This window comes from Rhinoderma darwinii, chromosome 1 (assembly GCF_050947455.1).
Source record: "Rhinoderma darwinii isolate aRhiDar2 chromosome 1, aRhiDar2.hap1, whole genome shotgun sequence".
In the NCBI taxonomy this organism is placed as follows: domain Eukaryota; kingdom Metazoa; phylum Chordata; class Amphibia; order Anura; family Rhinodermatidae; genus Rhinoderma; species Rhinoderma darwinii.
The window spans coordinates 415,595,091-415,607,637 of NC_134687.1; the positions used below are offsets into that span (position 1 = coordinate 415,595,091).

Genomic DNA, 12,547 nt, shown 5'->3' on the forward strand with positions numbered 1-12,547 from the left:
CACTATGTATCTTTATTTTTACCACCATCAAGGTATTAATCATGGACCTGTAGTTGCTGGGGTTATAGGAGCCCAAAAGCCGCAATATGACATCTGGGGTAACACAGTCAATGTGGCAAGCCGAATGGACAGCACAGGTGTACTTGGGAAAATTCAGGTAACTCAGAGTATTCTTATAAAATGAATCCAGAAAATGATAGTGTTGGTTATGTCAGTAAGGCCATGTCCAAATCACGCTAAACGCGCACGCTAGAAAAGCTTCAGACGTACACGGTAATCGTGTCAATAAATTTACAGTATCCTAACAGAAGCCACTTGAGTGTCCTCTACGTCCGTATACCACACAAAAAAAAAAAAAGTATGTAATAGCCTAGTAGACGATCCTATTCCATACGACCGTATTCAGTAAAAAATTGGTTTTTCTTTTAGTTTTTTTTACAATGGGACTTTATTTCCTTTGTCAGAGGCATCTGGCTTAAACAGAGGCTATAAACATGTGAACTGGGCCTACGATGCACGATTTCATTTTCCTAACCTGCAATTCCAGACCTTAAAGGGGTTTTCTGAGATCTGGGTGAAGTTCAGAAAGCCCCTTTACTGTGCACGATAATGGCAAATAAAAAAACCTCATACTTACAGAAAGAAAGAGTGCTTTCCCTGTTTCTAGTCCTTTTTCAAGACTAAGTATAGGGTTTTTCGAAACTCCCCTGAATCTCGGAAAACCACTTTTAAGGCTGGGTAAATACTGCAGATTTTCTCGTAACGGATTTAGTTGCGGAAAATCCAAAGCATAATACAGTAGCAGCAAAGTGGATGAGATTTGAACAAATGTCACCCACTCACTGCGTAAATGATAGGCGGAAAAAACGCTCCGAAGTAGCAGATGTGATTTTTGCAGCTGAAAAGCTACGATTCCGCCTCAAAAATCACAACTCGGGCAAAAAAATCTTATCCAGAATTCTGTGCTTCTTTGTCCAGGCTGGCCCCCTGGGATGATGCTTCATCCCGTGTGACTGCTGCAGCGGTCACATGGGATAAAACCTCATCCCAGGAGGCCGGGCTGCAGGACGGCAGAGGGACACGTCTCCATGTCTACGGGTAAGTATGAAACACTTTTTTTTTTTGTGTGTATAGTTTTCAGCAGTGGACGTTCCGGCCGAATAACTGCATCACAATTTGAGGCGGTTTTTCGTCCAGAATTCCCTGCGTCGTTCAGGGCGGATAAGCTGTGTGCTTTCATGCAGCGTATCCGCCCTGTGTGAACATACCCTAAATGCGTGAAGAAAATGCATTTTTCTTTAACAGACTTCTCAATAGGTAGTCGCTGTGGAGGACTCCCCTCTGCTCACCCCTTTGAGGTGGATTAACATGCTGCAGATTTTGTTGCAGAAATTTCTGTGACTGAAAATTAATTGTTTCTACAGCACGCACATGGATTTCTGCATTATAATCTGACGCATGTGAATCCACCCTCTCTCGGAGTTATCATAGTAAGGACCCCCGCGCATCTACTCACCTGACGCAATGTGCCATCTGCTGGCAGAAAGCAACATACAAGCAGTTTACTTGCAGCTACTGTATGTAGTTTCCTCTATCAGTCTCTCCTAACTGAGACCAATTCAGGAGGAGCACACAGTCATTATATATTGCTGGAGCGGTGTGCGTTCTCTGTGTGGCAGGATCGGTCTGTAACCGCTTCTGCTGGGGAAGATCAGTGTCAACATCCGGCACCCTGCATTTAGTGCCAAATGCAAACACCCAACCGCCAAATCAATAATATATCTATAGTTCTAATATTATTGATATTATTACCGATTATACTGAGGTTACTAATTGACCGTGGCTGCCAGACCGTTGCTTTTAGCCTATAAATTGCCTCAGACCTATGAATGATTATTTGTTTATGCGGTGCTGTCATTTAGTTCTAATTTTAGCTTACAATGGTAACTTTGGTTTATTAGCCATTTTGGAGTGCTAAAAAGCATGCTGCATTATTAAACCGTGCTTTTTTAATCACTTTGTCAGTGTATTGTTTTCAGTGCTCCTATTATTGCTGGATGCACTTTATGAGCAGGCAGGAATGGAGATCTGGGCTAATTGTGCTTTATTGCATAATATTACCATATAGTTTATTTTGAAGCAGCATTGTTTTCAGGATTAGTTACACATAAATGTCATTTGTATTGCTGCACATTTAATTTCAGCAGTAAAAAAGAAGGAAACTGTAATTTTATTTACTCTTGTGATGGTTTAGCAGTAATGACTGAGAACATTTTTTACTAGATCAAATTTCCTCTGGTCACAATGGAACGTTTTAGTATGCATGATACATACGGTTAACAATTCATGTATAGATGAATGCTGGATATTCCATACAAATCATACAAGTTCTGTTCCATTTAACACACTTGTCCTCCCAGGTCACGGAAGAAACCAGCAAAATCCTTCAGAAGCTAGGATACACATGTGAACGCAGAGGAGTCATCAAAGTGAAGGGCAAAGGTCAACTGTGCACCTATTTTGTTTCCAATGATATGGCACGTTCAAGTTCCCAGGGAAATGTTCTCAATTAGGCCTTGCAATGGCAATTGGACTTGCACAGTGGATTTTCTAGGGCAAAAACACATAAAGGAATGTCCAGAAAAGAATAGTTTTTTTTTTTGTTTTTTTTACTCTTCAGCTACCAGAGGATAACAAAAATAGCTGAACGGAACATGTCTAACCGTAACTAAAAGACTTCTAGCACAAGCATGACATGGCAGTGCCATTGGGAAACGTGTTCAGTTGCTAGCTGTGGATAAAGAAAGATAAATAATTTGTGCATTATGCCAACTTCAGATTATGTGCACAGATTCACCGGACACTGCCATACAGCACAAACCAAGAACCACTAGGGTTATGTCGTATTATCGGAATTGCATGGACATCGAAGTTGCATTATGTTAAGTAATGTGCAGAGCTGCATGACATAGAAACTGCTAGAAACCTGCCAAAGGAAAGTGTCATCACTCCTCCCTGTGGGGACTCTGTACTGCTTCATAATAAATGTGTTCCACCCTGGATACAACTCAGAGAGAATAACTGGAAATGTGAAAGAAAATGCGTGAGCTGGAACTGGCCCACAACTGACTACTAGAGATGTTTCCTGTACTGTAATGCCATTCAGTGCAGCACTGAACATATATGTACATAGATATATTTATATACTGCAGCATCACACACATTGTATTTATTCATCGTAATAAACTCTTGTTAATAAACACTTGTTTTGTATGTTTGGAAGCAGCCTAAAGAACAAAAATGTATTCACTCATTCAAAATAACAAAAGTTGAATACTTTGTTTAGGACAGTCAGGCTTTGGACCACAGTGCCATAGAGGTGGTCACGGCCAGCGCATGAGTTGATTTAAAACTGGTTTTAAATGCAGTTAATGCAATAAATAGTCTCTTCAGTCAAAGTTTTACATGCCATTGGGGGTGTAATTTATTGTCCTATGAGAATAAATTGGATACTGCCTCATAGGCTTTTTTTTAGATATACCTGGAGGGACAGCTAGGAAAAAATAAACCTGTACCCATTGAGGACACTAAATGAGAACATTGCCTTACAGAAAATGTGGTGTAACATATAAGAATAGAATCATGTCTATGTATGTAATCTGTGTCCATGCGTTCCTGAATTAATATATCCATTCCCATTCTCATGGCATCAGTTGTTCCAGGGCAGGAATGTTGACACATTTTTAAAGCAAAATTCTCCTTAAAATGTAAGGACCATCATTGTTTACAATTTTTTTTTAAAACATTTACATTCTTACAGACTTGTTTTACATTGCATTGCTAATATATTGTTCATTATCTACAATAAAGGACTGTATTTTCCTACATTAAATTATCGTCATCTAACAAAGTCTTTATGTCCTAAAAAAATGTGCCTTTTCATAACTCTTGAGAGACCTGCCTAGTTGGCTTATATTGCTCTTTGTAACTTAGTCACCCTTGTCACGATCTGTGGGTGTGTGGACCCACTGGGCCGCACCGCCGTAGCGGGATGGCAGCTGGCCAAACTACAGTGTACCAAGATAATATATATATATATATATATATATATATATATATATATATATATATATATATATATATATACACATATACACACAGTGAAGGAAATAAGTATTTGATCCCTTGCTGATTTTGTAAGTTTGCCCACTGTCAAAGTCATGAACAGTCTAGAATTTTTAGGCTAGGTTAATTTTACCAGTGAGAGATAGATTATATTAAAAAAAACAAAAAGAAAATCACATAGTCAAAATTATATATATTTATTTGCATTGTGCACAGAGAAATAAGTATTTGATCCCCTACCAACCATTAAGAGTTCCGCCTCCTCCAGACCAGTTACACGCTCCAAATCAACTTTGTGCCTGCATTAAAAACAGCTGTCTTACATGGTCACCTGTATAAAAGACTCCTGTCCACAGACTCAATGAATCAGTCTGACTCTAACCTCTACAACATGGGCAAGACCAAAGAGCTTTCTAAGGATGTCAGGGACAAGATCATAGACCTGCACAAGCCTGGAATGGGCTACAAAACCATAAGTAAAACGCTGGGTGAGAAGAAGACAACTGTTGGTGCAATAGTAAGAAAATGGACGACATCCAAAATGACTGTCAATCGACATCGATCTGGGGCTCCATGCAAAATCTCACCTCGTGGGGTATCCTTGATCCTGAGGAAGGTGAGAGCTCAGCCGAAAACTACACGGGGGGAACTTGTTAATGATCTCAAGGCAGCTGGGACCACAGTCACCAAGAAAACCATTGGTAACACATTACGCCGTAATGGATTAAAATCCTGCAGTGCCCGCAAGGTCCCCCTGCTCAAGAAGGCACATGTACAGGCCCGTCTGAAGTTTGCAAATGAACATCTGGATGATTCTGAGAGTGATTGGGAGAAGGTGCTGTGGTCAGATGAGACTAAAATTGAGCTCTTTGGCATTAACTCAACTCGCCGTGTTTGGAGGAAGAGAAATGCTGCCTATGACCCAAAGAACACCGTCCCCACTGTCAAGCATGGAGGTGGAAACATGTTTTGGGGGTGTTTCTCTGCTAAGGGCACAGGACTACTTTACCGCATCAATGGGAGAATGGATGGAGCCATGTACCGTCAAATCCTGAGTGACCACCTCCTTCCCTCCATCAGGACATTAAAAATGGCTCGTGGCTGGGTCTTCCAGCACGACAATGACCCGAAACATACAGCCAAGGCAACAAAGGAGTGGCTCAAAAAGAAGCACATTAAGGTCATGGAGTGACCTAGCCAGTCTCCAGACCTTAATCCCATCGAAAACTTATGGAGGGAGCTGAAGATCCGAGTTGCCAAGCGACAGCCTCGAAATCTTAATGATTTACAGATGATCTGCAAAGAGGAGTGGGCCAAAATTCCATCTAACATGTGTGCAAACCTCATCATCAACTGCAAAAAACGTCTGACTGCTGTGCTTGCCAACAAGGGTTTTGCCACCAAGTATTAAGTCTTGTTTGCCAAAGGGATCAAATACTTATTTCTCTGTGCACAATGCAAATAAATATATATAATTTTGACAATGTGATTTTCTGTTTGTTTTTTTATATAATCAATCTCTCACTGGTAAAATTAACCTAGCCTAAAAATTCTAGACTGTTCATGTCTTTGGCAGTGGGCAAACTTACAAAATCAGCAAGGGATCAAATACTTATTTCCTTCACTGTATATATATATATACAGTTTTTAGACTTTGCAAAGGCATTTGACACTGTCCCCCATAGACGCCTAATGGGTAAATTAAGGACTATAGGTTTAGAAAATATAGTTTGTAATTGGATTGAGAATTGGCTCAAGGACCGTATCCAGAGGGTTGTGGTCAATGATTCCTTCTCTGAATGGTCCCCGGTTATAAGTGGTGTACCCCAGGGTTCAGTGCTGGGACCACTATTATTCAACTTATTTATTAATGATATAGAGGAAGGGATTAATAGCACTATTTCTATTTTTGCAGATGACACCAAGCTATGTAATATAGTTCAGACTATGGAAGATGTTCATGAATTACAGGCAGATTTAAACAAACTAAGTGTTTGGGCGTCCACTTGGCAAATGAAGTTTAATGTAGATAAATGTAAAGTTATGCATCTTGGTACCAACAACCTGCATGCATCATATGTCCTAGGGGGAGCTACACTGGCGGATTCACTTGTTGAGAAGGATCTGGGTGTACTTGTAAATCATAAACTAAATAACAGCATGCAGTGTCAATCAGCTGCTTCAAAGGCCAGCAGGATATTGTCGTGTATTAAAAGAGGCATGGACTCGCGGGACAGGGATGTAATATTACCACTTTACAAAGCATTAGTGAGGCTTCATCTAGAATATGCAGTTCAGTTCTGGGCTCCAGTTCATAGAAAGGATGCCCTGGAGTTGGAAAAAATACAAAGAAGAGCAACGAAGCTAATAAGGGGCATGGAGAATTTAAGTTATGAGGAAAGATTGAAAGAATTAAACCTATTTAGCCTTGAAAAAAGAAGACTAAGGGGGGACATGATTAACTTATATAAATATATTAATGGCACATACAAAAAATATGGTGAAATCCTGTTCCTTGTAAAACCCCCTCAAAAAACAAGGGGGCACTCCCTCCGTCTGGAGAAAAAAAGGTTCAAGCTGCAGAGGCGACAAGGCTTCTTTACAGTGAGAACTGTGAATTTATTGGATAGCCTACCGCAGGAGCTGGTCACAGCAGGGACAGTAGATGGCTTTAAAAAAGGGTTAGATAATTTCCTAGAACAAAAAAATATTAGCTCCTATGTGTAGAAATTTTTCCTTCCCTTTTCCCTTCCCTTGGTTGAACTTGATGGACATGTGTCTTTTTTCAGCCGTACTAACTATGTAACTATGTAACTATATATATATATATATAGTTCAAGCACAAGAGTACCTGTGATAGTCCAGACAGTAGCAACGGCTAGGCACAGATGGGATCTTGACGGCAGGTGATGCAGACGAGACAGGTGGTGTAACACCGCAGACATGGCAGAACTCTACTCCAACACTATAGCGGGCACAGGAACAACTACAACATGGGAACAGGATAACACTAAGGGACCATTTGCGAGACTAACAGAGGAATACGAACAACGCTCAGGCAATGAGCAAAAGGAAGGGGCCCTACTTAAGTCCAGGGTGATCATGGGCTAATTAGTGATGTTAAACATGTGTGTGCACGGGCCCTTTAAGGCCGGGCGCGAGCATGTGCGTGCACCCTACGAGACACAGCAGACAAGAGCGGAAGTGAGCGCTGGCGTCTCCTGGGGAGGAGATGCGGACCAGCGCTCACAAGTCCATGGCTGCGGCCGTTGGGGGGGGGGGATAGTAGTCCCGACTGTCCGCAGCTGTGGATGTTACAACCCTACTCAAAACTTCAGATGTGAGTTCAGTTAACTACAATATCTCTCTCCTACAGCACACAAAAAAAAATTATCAATCCCATGTCACACAAGCGTCCCAGGAAGCTGAGATATGTTTGATGGGATCCTCAGTGTAGAGCTGCTTTAGGCTCTGTTAACACCGCCGTCGTGGTTTTCATTATAACGAAAACCACGATAATGGTGCCGGATCTGTTACACAACATACGCTAACAGTGCCCAGTGGACACTATAGGCTTTAAAGGGGTCTAATTGGGTTCCGTCGTTTTGACTGGAAAAATAACGCTGCGTGCTGCGCTATTCTTCCCATTAAAAATCACAGAACTTCTGATGAAGGCTTCGAACGGAGCCTCTGACAGTACTGTGAACTCAGGCTTAGCTGTCCCTGTGCCTGCCAGTGACACCAAGGGGGATTGTGGCTTATAGGATAAAGCATCCTTTAACACTCTTTAATATAATAGATTGAATCTGATGGTCCTTTTTCAACCTATTTACAAAGGGATGTACCGGTTTTATGTCAATAAATCTTAGTTATTCACATCTTAGACATTTATGTTGAGAACATGGGTCTTCCCAAACCGCCTTGTGAGGCGGCCGCCGCATCCAGACGGAGGAGAAATGAATAGGTGGCCGCCACGCTTGGAGAGTGCCACACAGATGCGCAGCCACCTCTCCATTTGTTTTCCGCCTGAATACGGTAGCCCCCCCCCCACCAATCGTGGGTCAGGTGATCCGCATCGATCAGAAATTTATAACCTTTCCCATGGTTATTTTCTTGATCCCGCAGCACTCAGTGTTTCAAGGGTGCGTGAGTAGGCTTCCACGCCAACGTATAAAAAATGGGAACTCCGCACTCCAAGGTATTATGCAATAAGTGATATTTTATTTCACATATAGCGAAAAGTAGTAATCCAAAAATAGGTTTAACGTTTCGGTCTATACATTCGACCTTCAGACACTACAAAATTAATATACACAGAAATCAAAAAAGTAAGATCAAATCCAAAAATATATACATATATACATTCAATATTCATTTCCCCTAGGCTTAGGTGGAGATAAATTGAAGTTCACATACTGGTATACAGAAGTTTATCTATAGTTAGATCTGTTTTACAATGCATGGATAATTTTGAAGAATACATAGTACAAAATGCATTTATGGGCAAGGAAGACACGGAGAAAGTAACTGTGATATTAAAATTGGTACAGAGCACACATTGAAATGGTTACCAGTAATTAAGCAATGAGATTTAAGAAAAAAAACGGAACTGTATATCCTACAATATGGTGTCAGTATTTACTGAAATAAATAGAATAGAATGATACTACTAAACAAAAAGAGTAGATAACTCTAAATTGGTCCACACAATGTACTCCAACTGGCATAGTATTAACATTGTGTCAATAATAAAGTCAAGGGTTATAGAGAGTATTCCAAAGTTATGTATAACTATAACAAGCATCCTCTTTAGCAAGTCAGGATTTACTAGTGCATACACTCTGTAACTATATGTGGTGATAGCGCAATATAGTCAGTATAGTCTGAGCTGGCCCCAAAAGGGGGTAATAACCAGTCATAGTCAGGTGCTGGATGTAAATACTGCTTACCGGATTACGTCCGTGGATATGGATATGCGGCGCTTGCGACCTCAGTCGCTGTTAGGTAATGGCACTGTCCAGGTATGCATTAGTGTTGTTATATATGGATCAGGTAATTTGACCGCTAGCCGGTGTTTAGACATCAAATGCGTCAGTCCAGCTGTGACTCGTCATACGTTTGGTGCAGGATGAGATTTCAGCATATCCTCTGATAGGATAAAGATTATGTCCATCAAAGTTGTGAGACAGAACAACCCAAGTTCGAAGTTCATGCTGTCACGTAGGGTTCGTGGACCCACTGGGCCGTACCTCCTTGGCGGTATGGCAGCTGGCCAATAGGGCGCAGGTCACAGTCTATAGTTCGTATAGGGTACCTGTGGCAGCTCGGACAGTAGCAAGGCAGGCTCGGCTGGGACTAGGCAGCATGGTGTAGCAGGACATGCGTGGTATAGGGCACGACAACAGCACAGCACGGCAGTTGACCAGGAACAGGGAACACTGGGAACTGGAAAACACTAGGAGACCATGTGCTTAGACAAATTAGGATACGACAAACAACGCTCAGACAAGGATCAGAAGGGCAGAGGCCTTCTTCTATTCCAGGATTAGTGTGAGTTTATAATGATGATTGTTGATCATGATGTAGTGTCTAATCATTGTTGATGAGTTGATAATGATGATTGTTTTCATGTGCGCGCGCACCCCACGGGACGCAGCAGACCAGAGCGGAAGTGAGCGCTGGCGTCTCCTAGGAAGGAGATGGGGACCAGTACTCACAGTTTCATGGCTGCGGGCGTCGGGGTAAGTAAACCGGACAGCCCGCGGCCATGGACTCTACACATGCTAAGGAAATATAATACAAAGATTCAACATTATATTTATCTATACCCTCCCATAAGCACACGGAATGTTATACGGTATATGGTCCACAATATGAAGCATGTTTTACATGAAGCTCGAGATTTCATATTCTCTGTTTAATCCTAGGGGTTCTAATGATTGTAGTTGATGGATCCAGTAGGCCTCCCTAGTTTTAAGTCTTTACTCCCCATATGCCCACCCAGTACAACCATCGCGGACTCGGCCAGAGGGGAGGGGTTTCTGTCTCGATCACCTGTAGTGAATGCCACAGTATGCTGAGCTGGTGTCCCAGAGGTCATACAGCGCTGGGAACGTTTCTGCTTCTCACAACAACTAGGGGTCCGGTAAGATAGTTGCTGGCTACAGTTTTTTTGTTAAGCTCTCATAATATTTCTTCATTGAGCAAAGCTCCTAAGACCCAAACCCCCCCCCCCCCCTCCCGGCCATTGTAACTTTGTGTGTACGTGGTGCAGTACAAAATTTCCATGCATGGGGGGGGCGGAGTTTGGCCGTGAGTGGAGAAGGTGGCATAATCAAGAGCTTCTCGTGTTACCTGCATACATGAACAGCGGGATACTTAACCTTTAAAATAGTGAGAACGACTAAAGATTAAGGCAGAGAATAGACTGGCACTCCAAAACCTGGAAAGAACCAAGCGGACCTTGACAAAGTCCTCAGCAAAAAACTGGATACTGTCTCGGCAAGCGCTTCCAAGATGGCGCCGGAACATATTGCAGAGGACGATGCTGAGGAGGAAAGCCAGGGGGACCGCTCCGATGCAGAAGGTGAGTCTGAAATTGCCCCTATCTCTATAGGCTTCATTAAGAAAGTCCTTTATAAAACCCTGGCCCCCATTGCAAAAGACCTTGCTGATATAAAGGGCGACATACAGGGTAGATTCACTGGAAACTGCGCACACTGAAGTGCTAACTTTTGGCGCGGCAGTTCATGACTCACTCCGAGTACAGCAAGATCATATTAATATGGCTCTGCTTCAAGCCGAAGACCAGGAAAACTGTAGCCATCGCAAAAATGTTAGGATTCGTGGTTTACCAGAAAATATTGCATATGAGACTTTACCCGCAGTAGCCCGAGAGATCTTCGGATCCTTACTGGGGATAGAGGCCGCAGCGCCTATCAAAATTGAAAGGATTCATCGGGCGTTGAGGGCTAGGCCACGACCCAGTGATCCCCCCCAGAGATGTTATCTGTGGATTGCTTTGCTATACGGATGCCGCTGCGATATTGAAGGCAGCTAGAGAAGTGCTGGAGTTTAAATATGAAGACTCACCTGTTATCTTCTTCCAGGATTTAGCTGCTTCAACTCTGTCAAAACACCACATCTTAAAGCTTTTGTTCGGTGCTTTGAGGGCTAGCAACACACCATTCAGATGGCTTTACCATTTTGGTTTGGCTGTGACCAAGAATGACAAGCATATTATTATTATTAGGAAACCAGAAGATCTGCAGTCTGCCTGGCATTTCCTTGGATTACAACCGATAGATATTCCATCTTGGATGCCGCTTTCACAACTGCATGATTTTCCTGCTCTTCCCGATCCAGATGCCTGGACAACGGTATCTCATTCCAGATCGCCGGGTGGAAAAAGAGCCTGCAACAAACACCGAGCTGTTTCTAATGTACCTTGAACTGCCATATAATTGGTTTCGGCTTCCTTGAATAGTTCTCATCCTTTCATTTTTCAGGTTACTTTCATTCTGTGAGCTCCGGATATGTGTATCAGTTTATATGTTTGTACTTATTCTGAAGTTCTCCTATTTTGATTACTTTAGCATTCCTGCTTAAAGTTAGATGCGATGTGTATCTTACCTTCTTAAATTTTTTACGTCCAGGTTGGGTTGACGCACCCATGGTCAACCTCAACCTCATGGACACCCCCCTCCATAATTTTGCAGTGATTTTATTTCTTATTGATCATCACCACTACACATTGTTACTCCTTGGTGGTGACAAATGGTCAATTGTACGTTTTCTTGTTTCTTTGTTTATACCACAGTTTGTCTTGTTGCTCTACCTATTCTCACATTTCAGGTTCATACTGGATATATCATCTGGTGCTAACTGTACTGATACCTACTATAATGGCTGATCTAAAGATTGTTTTGCATAATGTGCGGGGTCTGAATGTTCCACAGAGGCGTAGTCAACTGCTTAGGCTGCTAAAAAAAAGGCAAGTATAGTTTTTCTACAGGAAACTAATTTTAAATGTGATAAAATTCCTTTATTTCCCACTAGTGAATACTCCTTATGGTTTGATAGTCCGTATAGCTCCGCAGCCAGAGGTGTGAGCATTGCCGTGAACAAACGCACCCCTTTCTCACTTATAGCGGAAATGAAAGATATCAGAGGTAGATATCTGTTTCTTAAAGGGAAAATAGGCAAAGAGACATATACCTTAGCCAACCTCTACGTGCCTAATACAGACCAGGGTTCTTGGATGGTTCGGACCCTGAAGTTGTTACATGTTTTTGCTGAGGGGGTTTTGGTGGTGGGAGGTGGTCTCAACCTTCCTCTGAATCCTTTGTTGGATACCGCTGGTTCAAAACATGTCTCGTTTAGATCTTTACACGCTTTACACCTCATAGATATATGGCGTCTG

At 42.1% G+C, this 12,547-nt stretch overlaps 1 protein-coding gene across 2 annotated transcripts in view; it reads left to right on the plus strand.

Annotated features, from left to right (window-relative positions):
• ADCY4 (adenylate cyclase 4) overlaps nt 1-3,260 on the plus strand; it is a 69,599-nt gene extending 66,339 nt beyond the window's left edge. For both annotated transcript variants that reach the window (XM_075828966.1, XM_075828967.1), the window contains 2 exons: nt 33-157; nt 2,421-3,260. In XM_075828966.1, coding sequence (XP_075685081.1) covers nt 33-157; nt 2,421-2,573 — 278 coding nt within the window. In that variant the 3' untranslated portion in view covers nt 2,574-3,260. The remainder of the gene's footprint in view (nt 1-32; nt 158-2,420) is intronic.
• The last annotated feature ends 9,287 nt before the right edge of the window (nt 3,261-12,547 follow it).